The sequence below is a fragment of the Archocentrus centrarchus genome, chromosome 12, assembly GCF_007364275.1.
Source record: "Archocentrus centrarchus isolate MPI-CPG fArcCen1 chromosome 12, fArcCen1, whole genome shotgun sequence".
NCBI classification, from domain to species: Eukaryota; Metazoa; Chordata; class Actinopteri; order Cichliformes; family Cichlidae; genus Archocentrus; species Archocentrus centrarchus.
In genome coordinates, this window is record NC_044357.1 from 19,037,043 (window position 1) to 19,050,662 (window position 13,620).

The 13,620-nt window shown below is 39.9% G+C and overlaps 3 protein-coding genes across 3 annotated transcripts; 1 reads left to right on the forward strand and 2 right to left on the reverse strand.

Annotated features, from left to right (window-relative positions):
• Window positions 1–860: 860 nt before the first annotated feature.
• LOC115789746 (heat shock protein 30-like) lies at window positions 861–2,565 on the reverse strand. The gene is made up of 3 exons (XM_030743259.1): window positions 2,561–2,565; window positions 2,110–2,415; window positions 861–1,140 (listed from the first exon to the last, which is right to left on the reverse strand). Exons 1-3 carry the CDS (start codon window positions 2,563–2,565, stop codon window positions 861–863), a joined length of 591 nt encoding a protein of 196 aa, XP_030599119.1.
• Window positions 2,566–4,427: 1,862 nt separating this feature from the next.
• On the reverse strand, window positions 4,428–4,875 carry LOC115789611 (heat shock protein 30-like). Its single transcript, XM_030743092.1, has one exon. It carries the CDS (start codon window positions 4,783–4,785, stop codon window positions 4,429–4,431), a length of 357 nt encoding a protein of 118 aa, XP_030598952.1. The 5' UTR covers window positions 4,786–4,875; the 3' UTR covers window position 4,428.
• Window positions 4,876–5,493: 618 nt separating this feature from the next.
• stbd1 (starch binding domain 1) lies at window positions 5,494–10,091 on the forward strand. The gene is made up of 4 exons (XM_030742709.1): window positions 5,494–5,660; window positions 5,759–6,053; window positions 7,240–7,523; window positions 7,929–10,091. Exons 2-4 carry the CDS (start codon window positions 5,765–5,767, stop codon window positions 9,858–9,860), a joined length of 2,505 nt encoding a protein of 834 aa, XP_030598569.1. The 5' UTR covers window positions 5,494–5,660; window positions 5,759–5,764; the 3' UTR covers window positions 9,861–10,091.
• The last annotated feature ends 3,529 nt before the right edge of the window (window positions 10,092–13,620 follow it).

The following is a 13,620-nucleotide window of genomic DNA, read 5'->3' on the forward strand; positions in this document are numbered from 1 at the left end:
CAAATAGAAAAGCTGAGTAAGTCCCCAAAGTATTTTCTCTGCTCCTCCACCCCTTTTTTGCCACGTTTATGGGGACTCAATCTAATCTTAGAAAAGAAAGGCCCTGACAGTCAGACTGGAGCCAGGGAGAGAGAAAATACCCAAGGTAATAGGTGACATTAACTAACAATACAAGGGAAAAGCACTAAAGTTACTTCATTGTTCTATGTTACTACTTTGGCTAAAATTAGGACGATGGGAGAGAAAACCAGGGAGGGTTGGACGATATGAAATTCAAACCTCTTGATAGTATAATTCTGCTCATGATTAACATGATTACAAGAATGAGAGCAGAAAATATCAGCATGTTATACTCTATACTGTGGGTGGACTTTTCAAGGTGACCTGTTTCTTGAGACTGGAGTCTTAAAAATGTGTTTTAAACAACCTGTTGGCATACTTTAAAACTCACAAAGAGGGGTCAAAAATGGGTGCTCCCATGCAGATCACCCTGTGGTCAACTCAACCATTTGTTTTGGAAGGAAACTTCATGTTGCGTACAGGGACAATTGCCCAGTGGTAATCATTGGTCTACATATGACATCTAGTGGATATTCCCTTATATCAATCTGTTTTAAAAAATATTCCATGTATTTATTTATTTATTACCAAAACATGGGCTATGTGCATTGAACGGTGTTTGTAGTTATCAATGAGACACAAATACAGAAAAAAATACAAAAGAGCATGTGATTGTACATGGAAACATGTATGTGAAGCTCTAAGACTAAGTTACAAAAATAAAAAAAAATAAAAAAATACATGTACTAGTATTGAACACATGTATTCAATTATCTTCTTCACATTGGCATAAACAATAATCAGTCCATGTTTTCAGGTTTGTCCTGTGTGCTGTTGTGTGTCTCTGTCCTGCTCTCTCCTGCCTGTGAACACACACTCTGCTGTGTTTCATCCTCTGAGCTCCTCTTGATAGTCAGCTCTCTCTCTGCCTCTTCAGCACATGGAGCTTTGGCTGCCTGGATGCGGAGCTTTCCGTCTGGGGACAAGTGGCAGGTGACGGCTTCAGGGTTCAGCCCTTCAGGCAGATCAAACTCCTGTCTGAACTCCTGCAGTCTGTAAGAGTAGGAGCTTTTCCTAAATCTTAATGAAAGCAAAACCGAGGTCATATGCTTTGGTAAATTTGACCCCTCAAGCTACTCCTCTGGCACTCTGAGTCATTTGGCTCCTCACTGTCGTGATGCTGTGAAAAATCTGGGTGTCATTTTAGATAGTAGTTTTAAAATGGAGAAGCAAGTAAGTGCTGTTACCAAAATCAGTTTTTACCAACTCAGAGTCATTGCCAAGGTAAAACCTTATCTCCCGCAGCAGGACCTGGAAAAAGTTATTCATGCTTTTATTACTTCCCGCCTGGACTACTGTAATTCTCTGTACTTTGGCATAGATCAATCATCTGTGCGCCGCCTGCAGGTAGTCCAGAATGCGGCAGCTCGTCTTTTAACCGGTTTAAAAAAGCATGAACACATTACCCCAGTCCTGTCATCCCTTCACTGGCTCCCTGTCCGTTTTAGAATCGATTTTAAGATTTTATTGCTTACTTTTAAAGCCTTAAATGGACTGGCACCTTTGTATCTGTCTGAGCTGCTTCACTGTCACACCCCTGTAAGAGCTCTGAGGTCATCGAACCAGCTGCTCTTACAGAGGCCTAAAACTAGACTAAAACAGAGAGGTGATCGAGCTTTTGCAGCAGCAGCACCAAAGCTATGGAACGATCTACCTCTCCATATCCGCACAGCTCAGACGATACACACATTTAAATCTCTATTAAAAACACATTTCTTTTCTTTGGCATTTGGCTGCAGTGCTACCTCCTTTTAGATGATTGTTTTATGGTATTTTATGGTACTTGTTTTAAACGTTTTAATTTTTAATTTTCTTATGTTATTTATTGTTCTTAATGTTTTTATTTATTTATTTTTATTTTATTATTTTATTTATTTATTTATATATTTTTATTTTTATTTAGTATAGTCCTTGGGGTTACAGATCTTGTACAGCACTTTGGTCAACGTCGTTGTTTTAAATGTGCTTTATAAATAAACTTGACTTGACTTGACTTGACTTTTCCCGTCCTCCTGCTTCTCCTCTGTCTTCCCACTGACTCTCAGCTTCCTGCCCACCTGCCTGACACACAGCTCCTCTGGGGAGAAGCCTCGAGTCTCCAGCGTCAGACCAAAGTTCTCTCTCTCTTTCTCCAGCTGGTAGGAGACTGGCTGCACAGCCTTGCTGGTTTGGAAAGGCTCTGTCTCCTCCAGGATCTTGTGTTGAAGTTTATCCATCAGCTTCAGACTGCTGCGCAGCTCGTGCAGGTTTCTCTGCACGGTGTCTGTTTTCTTCTCTTGTTGCTTGTCTTGCTTTCTGTCTCAGCAGTGAGAATGTCCCAGTTTATATACACTAACTGGAGAAGGTCCAGTCTTCAGGAACTTTCTGGTCTTTGCCACAGATCTCCACTGGGTGGAGCTGTTTCACAGGACTCATGACATCACTAACGAATTGTGAATACTTCATGTCTGACTTTCTTCTCTTAAAATATTTGATAAACTATTCACAGGTTGTTATAATGATCTATGTAGGCTGTGTTATTCAAAAAAAACTGTAATAAGCTTTGACTTCCGATCATAGGTGAATGTTTCTATTTTACTGCAATACTCAGGTGTGGATATCTGTAGATATTGCAGTAAAATAGAGTGATGACTTTACTGAATTATTCCTGTTTGATCTGAAGACTATATTATTTATAGTTATTACATTTAATTTATGCAGGTAATTGTAAGATATACAATGTATCCTCATCATTAAATTCTAAAAGTCAAATCATCTGGCTTAAAAAATGATATTTTCTCTCCCACCGATGGGTGGAGGGAGGTGATGTTTACAACCCTGTTTGTTTGTTTCTCTGTGTGACTGTTAGCAATGTAACTCAAAATGGTTTTGAACCAAAATTGATGAAACTTTGTGGAAATATTCCCGCGAGGCCCAAGATCTTATGATTTCATTTTGAGGCCAAAACTTTTAAGCAGTTAAAAAAATCCCTGTCTGAATATCAGCGAAATTCTCAAATTCACATCTCAGTGAATGTTTCTTCTATAGCGATGAAATTTGGTACTCAGGTAAAAACAGTTACTGTTGATTATTCATTGTCTTTTCCTATTTTAAACTTAAACACTTACAGTAATGCAAAATAAATTACAAACCCTGCAAAATATCACATACACAATTCAGAACTCAGCAAATGTTTTTCCTTTTGTTTCATTTGTTTTTCCTTTTTTGCGAATGCTATTATTTTACATAAACTGACTAAAATATATTGAGCAATATATCTGTCATTATCTCTTAATGTGGATCTAATTTTTCAAATTAAATATGAAATCATATTTTACAGTTTTTAAAAGGCAATAAAATAAATTTCTAATCTTTGTGATCTAGTAATTTATGATGGAGTTTGACAGCATTGGCTGGTTTCAATCACAGTATAGTATCAGCACATAGAAAATTTAGGATGGGGGAGGGATGCACTCTACTGAGTTCCTTTCTAGTATCAGCATTTTTTTATTCTTCATTTTTGCTTGAATGTTGCAGTAATTTAATTCTCCAACCAGCTTTTTAATTTCCAATAGCAAAATCCATACTGGGCCCTGCAACAGGCTGGCGACCTGTTCAGGGTGTACCCCGCCTCTCGCCCTATGACAGCTGGGATAGGTTCCAGCCCCCCCGCGACCCTGAACAGGATGAGCGGAAGCGAATGGATGGATGGATGGATGGAAAATCCATACTGATCTTTTATAAACTAATCAGTTTTTGGTTTCTTTTAATTGAACTGATGAGACTTCTTTTTTCGTGCATTCTCACTTTCATGACAAATAAGAGAACACAAACAATTAAAAGAAAAAGAAAAACTTTATCTGGACAGTGTTAAAAGAAATAATGTCACCAGTGCACTCAAAGAACCCATCAGGTGTTGACAGAAATTCCACTTTTGATGAATATTATTAAATTATGGAAATATTTATTCTGCTTTGACTCAGAAGAGAAAATAATCCTACAATATAAATTTCAGTGTATGGTCAATTTATGTGAAAGACCTGCATGAAAAAAGAAAACAAGAAAAAAATTGTATCATTTGACGATCCTTAATGATTCTATTTTTACTGAAATGTCCGTTCTACCCATTCAGGCAGGTCATTTTTCATATATGACTTCAATAAAATACAGACAAAACATAGTTTAGCTCTGAAAATATTTATTCTTCATCAGATGTAATAATTACAAAAGCACATAGATGATAAATTTTCATTTTAATAAAAAGTAGTATTTTTTGTTTTGCTTGTTTTATTACTGGCATCAACATATGTCTCAGTCCATGTTCTCAGGTTAGTCCTGTGTGCTGTTGTGTGTCTCTGTCCTGCTCTCTCCTGCCTGTGAACACACACTCTGCTGTGTTTCATCCTCTGAGCTCCTCTTGATAGTCAGCTCTCTCTCTGCCTCTTCAGCACATGGAGCTTTGGCTGCCTGGATGTGGAGCTTCCCGTCTGGAGACAGGTGGCAGGTGACGGCTTCAGGGTTCAGCCCCTCAGGCAGATCAAACTCCTGTCTGAACTCCTGCAGTCTGTAAGAGTAGGAGCCTTTCCCGTCCTCCTGCTTCTCCTCTGTCTTCCCACTGACTCTCAGCTTCCTGCCCACCTGCCTGACACACAGCTCCTTTGGGGAGAAGCCTCGACTGTCCAGCATCAGACCAAAGTCCTCTTCTTGTGAGATGGAACACGGTTCAGCTTTGTATTTTATTCTCTGTAGCTTGTGTTGCTTTCTGTCTCAGCAGTGAGACTGTATCAGCTTTTTTAGTCTCACAGGAGAAGATCCAGTCTTCAGGAAATCTCTTGTCATTCATACATTTTTCCAGTAGGTGTAGCTGTTACTCACGATTGTTCAGGCAATATAATTTTCTTTCTTTTCTTTTCTTTCTTTTTCTTTTTTTTTTTTTTTTTGATAGATCGCTTGGAATTACGTTTTCATATTTTTAGATACGTTTACTTCCTTTGTTATTTGATGAGCTAGCTCGTGTTTTTTCCCCCCTCACTCTAACAATGACACCCGCAGCATACATACAGAACATGGTAGATATTTTTGGTCACTGATGACATCATGTAAGAAGATTAATAACTTCGGCCTGTAAGTTCCACAGTTTTTACTGTATATCGATCAAGGAGCTCATGCACCCTCGCTCACATATGGAAGATTGAGGTAAAGCTCAACAAATGATATGTCATGTGTCTTTTAAAACGGTTAAATCACACTGCCGGTAAACATTTACATTGTTTATGAAAGAGCAATCTTATCAAATATAGACCATAGGCTTTCCCCAGTCTTATCAAACAATATTGACTTTTTTTTCCCCCCAGTGTCACTACATCCTATCACATCTAATTTTCAGCACGCAGGAATGACTGCGTGCAAATGGCTTTCAGAAACTAGTTCATCTTCCTTTTATCGATGATTTCTGCGTTCCCGTGATCCAATCAGCCAATGAGCAGCTCGCACCTGCAGCCGTTCACAGCTTGGTAGCTTCAAGAGGTCACAACACTTTGAAACGTGCAAGGGAGAGTGTGGTGAGTCTTCAGCAGCGACAGCTCGCAGCAGGGCCTTCACACGCAGATAGACATTATTATAGCAGAGGCTCTTGTTCTTTTTTTTTTTTTAACTACAGGTTGTAATGCCGTCAAAAAATAGCAACTCGGTGGCTCTGGAGAGACGCGTGGATCTGGCCTCGCTCTTCTGTATGATCGGGCGGCACGGGCCCGCCGTGGCTCTGGCCGTGATAGCGATGGTGTCAGTGGTCGCGGGTTTCATCATCTACCGAACCGTGAGGGGGAAGCGGAGGAAGGCCACAGCCGGAGCCGCCGACACCGACGGCAACGACGCCGGAGCAGAGACGCTGATACCGCCGGATGAGGAGCCGGAGCTGAGCCTGGAGGAATTACGCAGCTCGGCGGAGTCAACAGGTAACAGATGCGTATATAACGTTATCAGCCGCGAGCTCCTGCAGTTTACAGGTGCAGAAATTCACAGATAATATGGGTCTGTAATATATATATATATATAATATTACTTTGTAGCTTGGTGGTAGATTCAGCTTAAGGTGCGTGTGCACAGGCGTCAAAAGCGAGCATGCACAGAATTCTTTCCTCCTGTGTTTCTTTAGGGAATGCAATACTGTAAGCACCTCATAGTGGAGAACTGCTGACGGTATACTCGCGTCTAGCCGTGTTACAGTCTCAGCGTTGGAGACAAATGGGAGAGGGGGGGGGATGAATAAACGCTCGCACGATTAAAAGCCGATCTCCTTAATTTCCTGCTCTTTGCTAACTCAAAAATAAAGGGCTCCTCGCATTGTTGCATTTGTAGCCTGTCAAGTAAAACCCGAAAGGGACCATAGAAAGTCTTTCCTGCTATCCCCTAGGTATATTTTGCTTTTAAAACCTCCTACACCTCTGCAGGAGCACATTTTCAGTGCGGGAATTTTAACTTGTCTTGGAGTTTGTGTGTTTTTTGCTTGTGTGTCTTGTTTTGTTTTCCTGCATATACTTCGGAGTTAGTTTGTCTGCCACCACAAACTGGTGATGGTTTTTCTTGTCTGAGAAAGCACCGTGATAACACAAAATGAATGGGGTGCAATAAATTTATGGTTTAATTAGAACACTGCAGCGGTTTGCAACAACTGGTATTCAGAAACATTGATATTAGATTTAATGCACTGAGATAAAATTGACTAATGGCCTTTTGCAAAAAGGCTTTGGCCAGATAAAGAAACCTAACAATTATTGGCTGCTGCTTACTTTAAAGACTGTCATTTCATGAAGAGAGAAAAATGGTTGACTGATTAAGGTGCCAACTATTTATTTAAAAAAAAGCCTGGCCTTTGTGTGACCTTTTTAGAAAATGAGTGCACATAAGCTACTCATTCTGCCAAATATTAATTGACCATTTTAATGAAATGACTGCTGGTGATTAGTAAGCACTAAAATATTTGGAGTGCTATAGTGTGGGGCACTTCTCATTCACTCTGACTAAAATGTATGAAGTGCTTCAAGTTAAAGTGCTTTAGATTACGCAAGCCAGACTCAGTATATTCTGGAAATAAAATTTGATCTTCAAAATAATATATTTTGTCCTCTTCTGATGTTGTAGGTGTGAGTGATGGAGGCTCGTTGGAGGATACGACTCTCAAAATCAGGCATCGCCGTGCTGCTGCTGAGAGACAACCTCCACCTTGCCGTCACTCCAACAGTGACTCGTTACAAGAGAATGAGCACAAGACTTCAGTGGAGCAGGTAGCAGAGGCGCATGCAGAAGAGGAAGAAGACACAGGTGCTGAAATCGATGTGGAAACTAATTTGACAAATGGCACTATAAAGGATGCTGAAGATGAAAGTGAAAACGAGGTGATACAGAGCCATAAAGGGGAACTCAAGGTAAGTAGCCATTTGGACAATGTTATGCATATTTTGGCATGGTTAATGGCTTGCAAAGCATCCTGGCTTCATTAATGGATCGATCCAGGGTGTAAACATGAACAGCTATTCTTGCACAAGCCATGAGATGGGCACAAGACACTACGATGAGGAGTAGAAAGCTATGCTGAAACCCTGAATATGCTTTACCACAGCAACATGATTGCCTAATGTTTCCTGTTTGAGTTGCTGTTGGCTCTCTGGGAGCAGAGCCAGAGGTTAGCTTGGTACAAAGATTTACGTATTAGTTTGTATCTAGTGCCAGTTTAGTCATACTCGTGGAACATTAACTGTCTGACTGAAACATTTAGACCAAAGATTAAAAAAATACTTTTTTTTTTTTTTTTTTTTTTTTAATGCATCTAGGTGTTAGAGGAAAAATTCCAGCAAGATGATCCTGTGCCTACTGAAACAAATGTGTCAAATGAGGAAATCAGCCAAGAGGAGGAAAACCTTGTTTCAAAGAGCACAGAGTTCAGTTTGGAAGAGCCTATCATTCATATCGAAGGCATCTGCTATGCCAAAGATGTGAAATGTGAGGAAAAGGATCTCCATGCAGATGGCACTGATTTCTCTGATTACAGCAACAATCATCCCTTTCCAGAGGAAGGGAAGAAAAGTGGTGGTGAGGAGTCACTAGATGACCAACTGACTTCTCAACAGGCTGAGATCAGTTCCACAGGGTTTGATCAAGTAACAGATCTGCAGGGTCAGTGTCATGCTTTTGATGAAGTGATGCTGTCCTTTCAGCAAGATGCAGATGAAGGCCATTTGAGTGACTCTACAGACATCAAATTCAAAGGCCACCTGCTGCAGTTGGCTGAACAAAAAAATAATGGTCTTGCCTGCAATCAAGACAATGTTGTAAAAAGGGAAATGCCCACTGGTGAGGACATTGCTTCCTGTGGTGAAGAAAATAATGGTTCAGCTGTGGTCCTGGACTCCACCCTGCCCTGTTTGAACCAGATTGTTGAGCCAGAAAAGCTTGATGATGGTGATGCTAGCCTGAGCAGTATAACAAATAATGCAACAGCTCAAAGCTCAGATATTGTGCAAATTCCTGTCTTGTCATCGGGTCATCTGCAACCACAAAGCAACGTGGATGAAGATGACATTGCCCAATCTGTGGGAGTCATCAGTGGGGCTGCTCCTGTCACCTCTGAGGACAGTAAACCCCCCATGCTTCAGATTCACCTGCCATCCTTTGAGCAAGTTGAGCTGACTTGGTCATCCTGCGGTCTCGGTGGTGAGAGTGGAATTTCAAGCATGACTGTCAGCCCTGATTTGCCAGATGTTATTAATGAGTGTGACCAGCCAAGTGAAAATGTGGCACTCCCAGGAAAAGATAATGATGCACAGTTTGAAGAGCAGATTGAGGTTCAGAACATCCTCCTTGCTGGTGATGTGGCTCTATCTGCTATTAATGAAGATCTAGAAAAGGTGGTGTCCAGGTCTTGCCTTTTGCATCTTTCCCAGCAGTCCCTCGGTGAGCAAATGGACTGGGCTATTGACAGATCTTTTGCAGCTAATGAGGACGTATTAGGACATGAAATTGAGGATAGTTACTATAGAGAGTTGGACCAGATTATGGCACAGATGGCAGCTAATGTTACCAGCGTAACCGATGAGCTCACAGTGAAGGCTGACGTCAAGGCTGTTAAAATCAAGCAGAAGATGGAAGGAGCAGAGAAGGAGGAAGAGGACTATGAAAAGACTGAAATCAGTATAATGGAGGCAACCATGGACAATAATGAATGGATCACAGATGGAAACTACCAAGTTCTTCCCTGGATGAACCAGCCTGTCTCTTTATTTGCCCCAAACCACACACAGCCTGACTCAGTTTCCCCTGAAGACCATCAAAGTGCTTCTTTTGCAGATGCTACTTGTATAGATGCAGATGTATCTCCTTCCAGTGAAGTCAGACAGACTAGATCGCTTTCCCCAGTTAATGAAAATGTGGAAAATGGCAAAAAGGTTGTGGCAGTCCAGCCCATGCCTCAGAGTGTCAATGTGACTTTCCGCATCCATTATCTCACCCACTCACCATACCAGAAGGTGGCCATCACAGGGAACCAGCAGGAGCTGGGGAACTGGAAGGAATTCATCCCGCTCGAGAGAGCCAAGGATGGGCATTGGGCCGCTGTGGTCAGCCTGCCTGCGGAGAGCCTTGTGGAGTGGAAGTTTGTGGTGCTCGACAAGGGTGAGGTGTGTCGTTGGGAAGAATGTGGCAACCGCCTCCTGGATACTGGCTTTGGAGCCGACCTCCTTGTGCACAAATGGTGGGGATTCTTGTAAGAATATTTAATGAAAATGCTGAAGATTGTGAGCAGCAGGTGCACCAGGCTTTCAGACTGTGTACTCAACCAGGTAAAGCTGCGTTTATTGTTTCGTCAGTAAATCCTGTTAAACAGTGATTAAATTTGGGGCACTAAAATATTGGTTTAAACTGGGCAGAAACAATAAATAATAAAGAACTTTTAGTACTAAATTAATTTAGTCTGTTAAAAAAAAAAAAAAAAAAAAAAGTGAAACCCTCTTTGGTTTTTTTTTTTTTTTTTTTTTTTTAAATTAAAATTGTCCAAGTAGACACTTTTTTTGCTTGCAAAACTAACTTTAGCCTTTTTTGCATAGAACAAAACTCACTCTTCAGAAAAGAAATGGCTTTGAATTCTAAAGTTTTAATTCATTTAAAGATCTGTTTTTACTAAAAACAATATGTTATAGACTTGGAAACATTACATTTCACCCAGATTTATCCCTGTGTAAACTTAGATGGAGTGTACAGCTGATGAAACTTTCCAATAACACAAATCCCTAATATTCCAGCTGATAAAGAACATCTGATGGGATTGCCTCATAGCCAGTAATTAGGTGTTTTTCAGGGAACAGGAAAGATTTTGAATAAAACACAGAACCATTACACAGGATGACTTACTTTTTTTTTTTTTTCCTGTTGCGGTACCACTGATTATGCAAACTGCTCCTCCCTAAGAGGATGATTTAATGCAAGTGTAAATGGAGACAATATACTGTCTATATGCTGCTTGAATATGCTAATCTATAAGAATAAATGCACATAATTCACTTTCACTACAGCAATAATTAAAGCAATAATTGTTCTGTACAACCGATGTTACGTCAGGTACTCTTAATGTGTTTACCACTAAACTGTGATTAGATGTAACTTTGATGCTGCTTTTATCTCATGGGGCTCTTTGCATGCAAGACGGTCCCATCGTTGTTCAATAAATAAATGTGCCTTGTGAACATAATTTTCTATTGATGTTGTAATCCATCAAAAGTGTCTTTTGAATAACTCAAGTTTGCTAATTATCAGGTTCAGCATTTGGTTAATTGGTGTAGACTATAGCCTCTGTGTCTGAGATTCTCATTGTATTATGATATGCAATTTTGTGGTGATGATGCTACTGAATGTTATTAAAGTGGAGATGGTTATTGAATAAACTTAAGTCTGTCATAGTTGGGAATATGTTTTCTTAAACATTTTAATTTATTGAAAATCATTAAGCACCCCCCCCCCTGTATTAACTGTATTATTTAACTGTAATATTTGACTAGATGTACTCATTTGAAGACAGCTCTTGGATAAAAATATGGCTAACTGTTGGTATTTGGTTTTGAGTTGATGCACCAAAATGGCCCTCTTTCAACTTTCAACCCCCCCCCCCCCCAAACTTCTGTTGTTCTAACCAATAGCCAAGACTGTGACCTTGTTTTGAGTCCAGCTGGCGCAGAGGTGGCTCATGCAGGGAAAGCATCATTAGCGGGCATTTTTTCATGCCAGCTTGTCAGCTCCATTCAGCACTGAGCTGAAGGTGACTCTGCTCTACAGTATTTGGAGAGAAATGTTTTTGATCTTAGTGTAGGAGCTATCCTGTTAATGATGGATTGCACTGCAGAGGATGGGTATGTTTTGAGAAATAATTTAAGAGGATGAAACCAGATGAAAGTGCTTCCAAAAATGGAAGCTGAAAATGCAATGTTGCAGAAGCATTAAGTGTTTTTTTTGTTCTTTTTTGTTTGTTTTTTTTTTCCCTCCCCCAATCTGTCAATTAGATTTTAATTGCTTGTTTATCAACAAATAGAATTCAGATTAAGTCATGCATGAGAATAAGAGAACTTAAAACAATTATTCACATGGGTATAAAGAACTTAATGTGAAATAAAAGGAAGCTCTCAAAGTAATCGAATTCCAGCCTTGATCATCAGCAGATCTGATGTTGACCTGCTGCTGTGCGCCATTTCACATGTAAATGTGTCTGTGAAATGTGATTCCACATTTATAGGTATCTCTTGTCAGTACAAAATGACTAATACTTGGATATTAAACCCTTTTGTAGGGTTAACATCATGTTTTTCATATTTGAACAAGGCCTTCACTGACCCACTGAACACGAGATCAATAGGACTCTGCCCAGCTCCGAGTCACGTGATTTCTGTTGTCTTTTCTATTTCAAAACATAGTTCAGAGACCTTTTGACTCTATGACCCAAATTTATCAGAACATAACGGACAGAGACTGAGTTCACACTGATACAGGTGTGTAATAAATACAGCAGGGGGCAGGGTTGACCTTTAACTTAAACCTTTTGGAATTAAATGTGATACATTTTATAACAGTTTGGAATAAAGGACAGCTACTTTAATGTTGAACATGATCATGACACATCTAGACATTGTTTTGTAATTTAAACCTTGTTGGCTTACAGAACATTCCTTGGGAAAAACTGTACCGTTAATACAAAAGCTAGTTTGAAGAAAAATCATCCATGTAGGTTTTGTGGACTGTAATTACAGCACACGCTCCTCACTCATGCTAATGTGCCAGCTGGGGGTTGGAGCCCATTTTAAGGTTGAAGGTAATCCTTTATTTAGACACAAGGCTCGCATGCGACACCACTTAACTCTTATAGATAACTCATGTCTCATTTTCTGTCTTTTCATGACTCTATACTCACATACTGTACATAAATATGCCATTTGTCAAATATCTAAACAGTTAAGCTACCATTAAACTATTGTTTGATCTCCTGTAAGGCCAGAGTCTTAACACTGGGTCATCAGTCTAATCTGGAAACACCGTCAGGCTCTTAACATATTTAGACTGCCTAGATTGAACAAAGCCTTCAAATCAGCACCCTCAATGACTGCTCAGCTGTTCTTTTAATGTTCCCCAGTAAAATGTAGTCATGTGACTTAAGTAAACCCTTTCAATTGATGAGACTAGGTGGGTCTCACTCTGGAATAACAGAAGTAAATAAGTAAAGAACTGATGGAAAAGCTCAGCGATTTTAAAATAGGTCATAAGCATTTTGATATTTGAGTATGAAAGCACAGGTTACTCAAATTCTGTCTGAAGCTCAACGTTTCCATCCAAGAGACATGTTTGTGGTTAGAAAATGTATATAATGCCTAGTTTGTCTTGGGTGAATTTGTCTTCAGACACTTAAAAGTTGTTCTTACCATAAACCAGGGCACTGTCTCTGTGGCCCTGCTGCATAACAATCCCAGTCCAAGTTGAACAACCAAGTGTGAAATTCTTTCTCTTGAATATGAGACTGCTGTCTCTTCTTACAGAAGCCAACCAGTAAGACCCAGGTTCTGCTTTCCACTTGAACTTTGACACGGGGGGATTGCATGATAATATCAGAGTATCCCCATGTCTCTGTGGGCGTCTGTTCTCATTTATAACTGACTGTCTTTCCCAGATTGGTTGAATATATGTACTTGCCTTTCACTTCCATTCACTTGTTTTTGTTTTTTTCTCCATTGATGCCAGTTTCTGTGTTCAGCAGACCGTTTTAAATCAACACCGCTGGCTATTCCTAGCCCAATAAATATTAATGAAATAAAGGATTTACCCTGCTTCGTTTGATCCTTTACCACACGCTTCTACTCTCACTTCAATGTTTAAAGATATGGGCCAAAGGGCAGGTCTCTAAAATGTGTAACAATCTGGCTGTTAATCTGAAATACAATACAAGTTATTCCAGAATGAAAGAGAGAGCAAAATAACAGTCATAATGCTATGTCA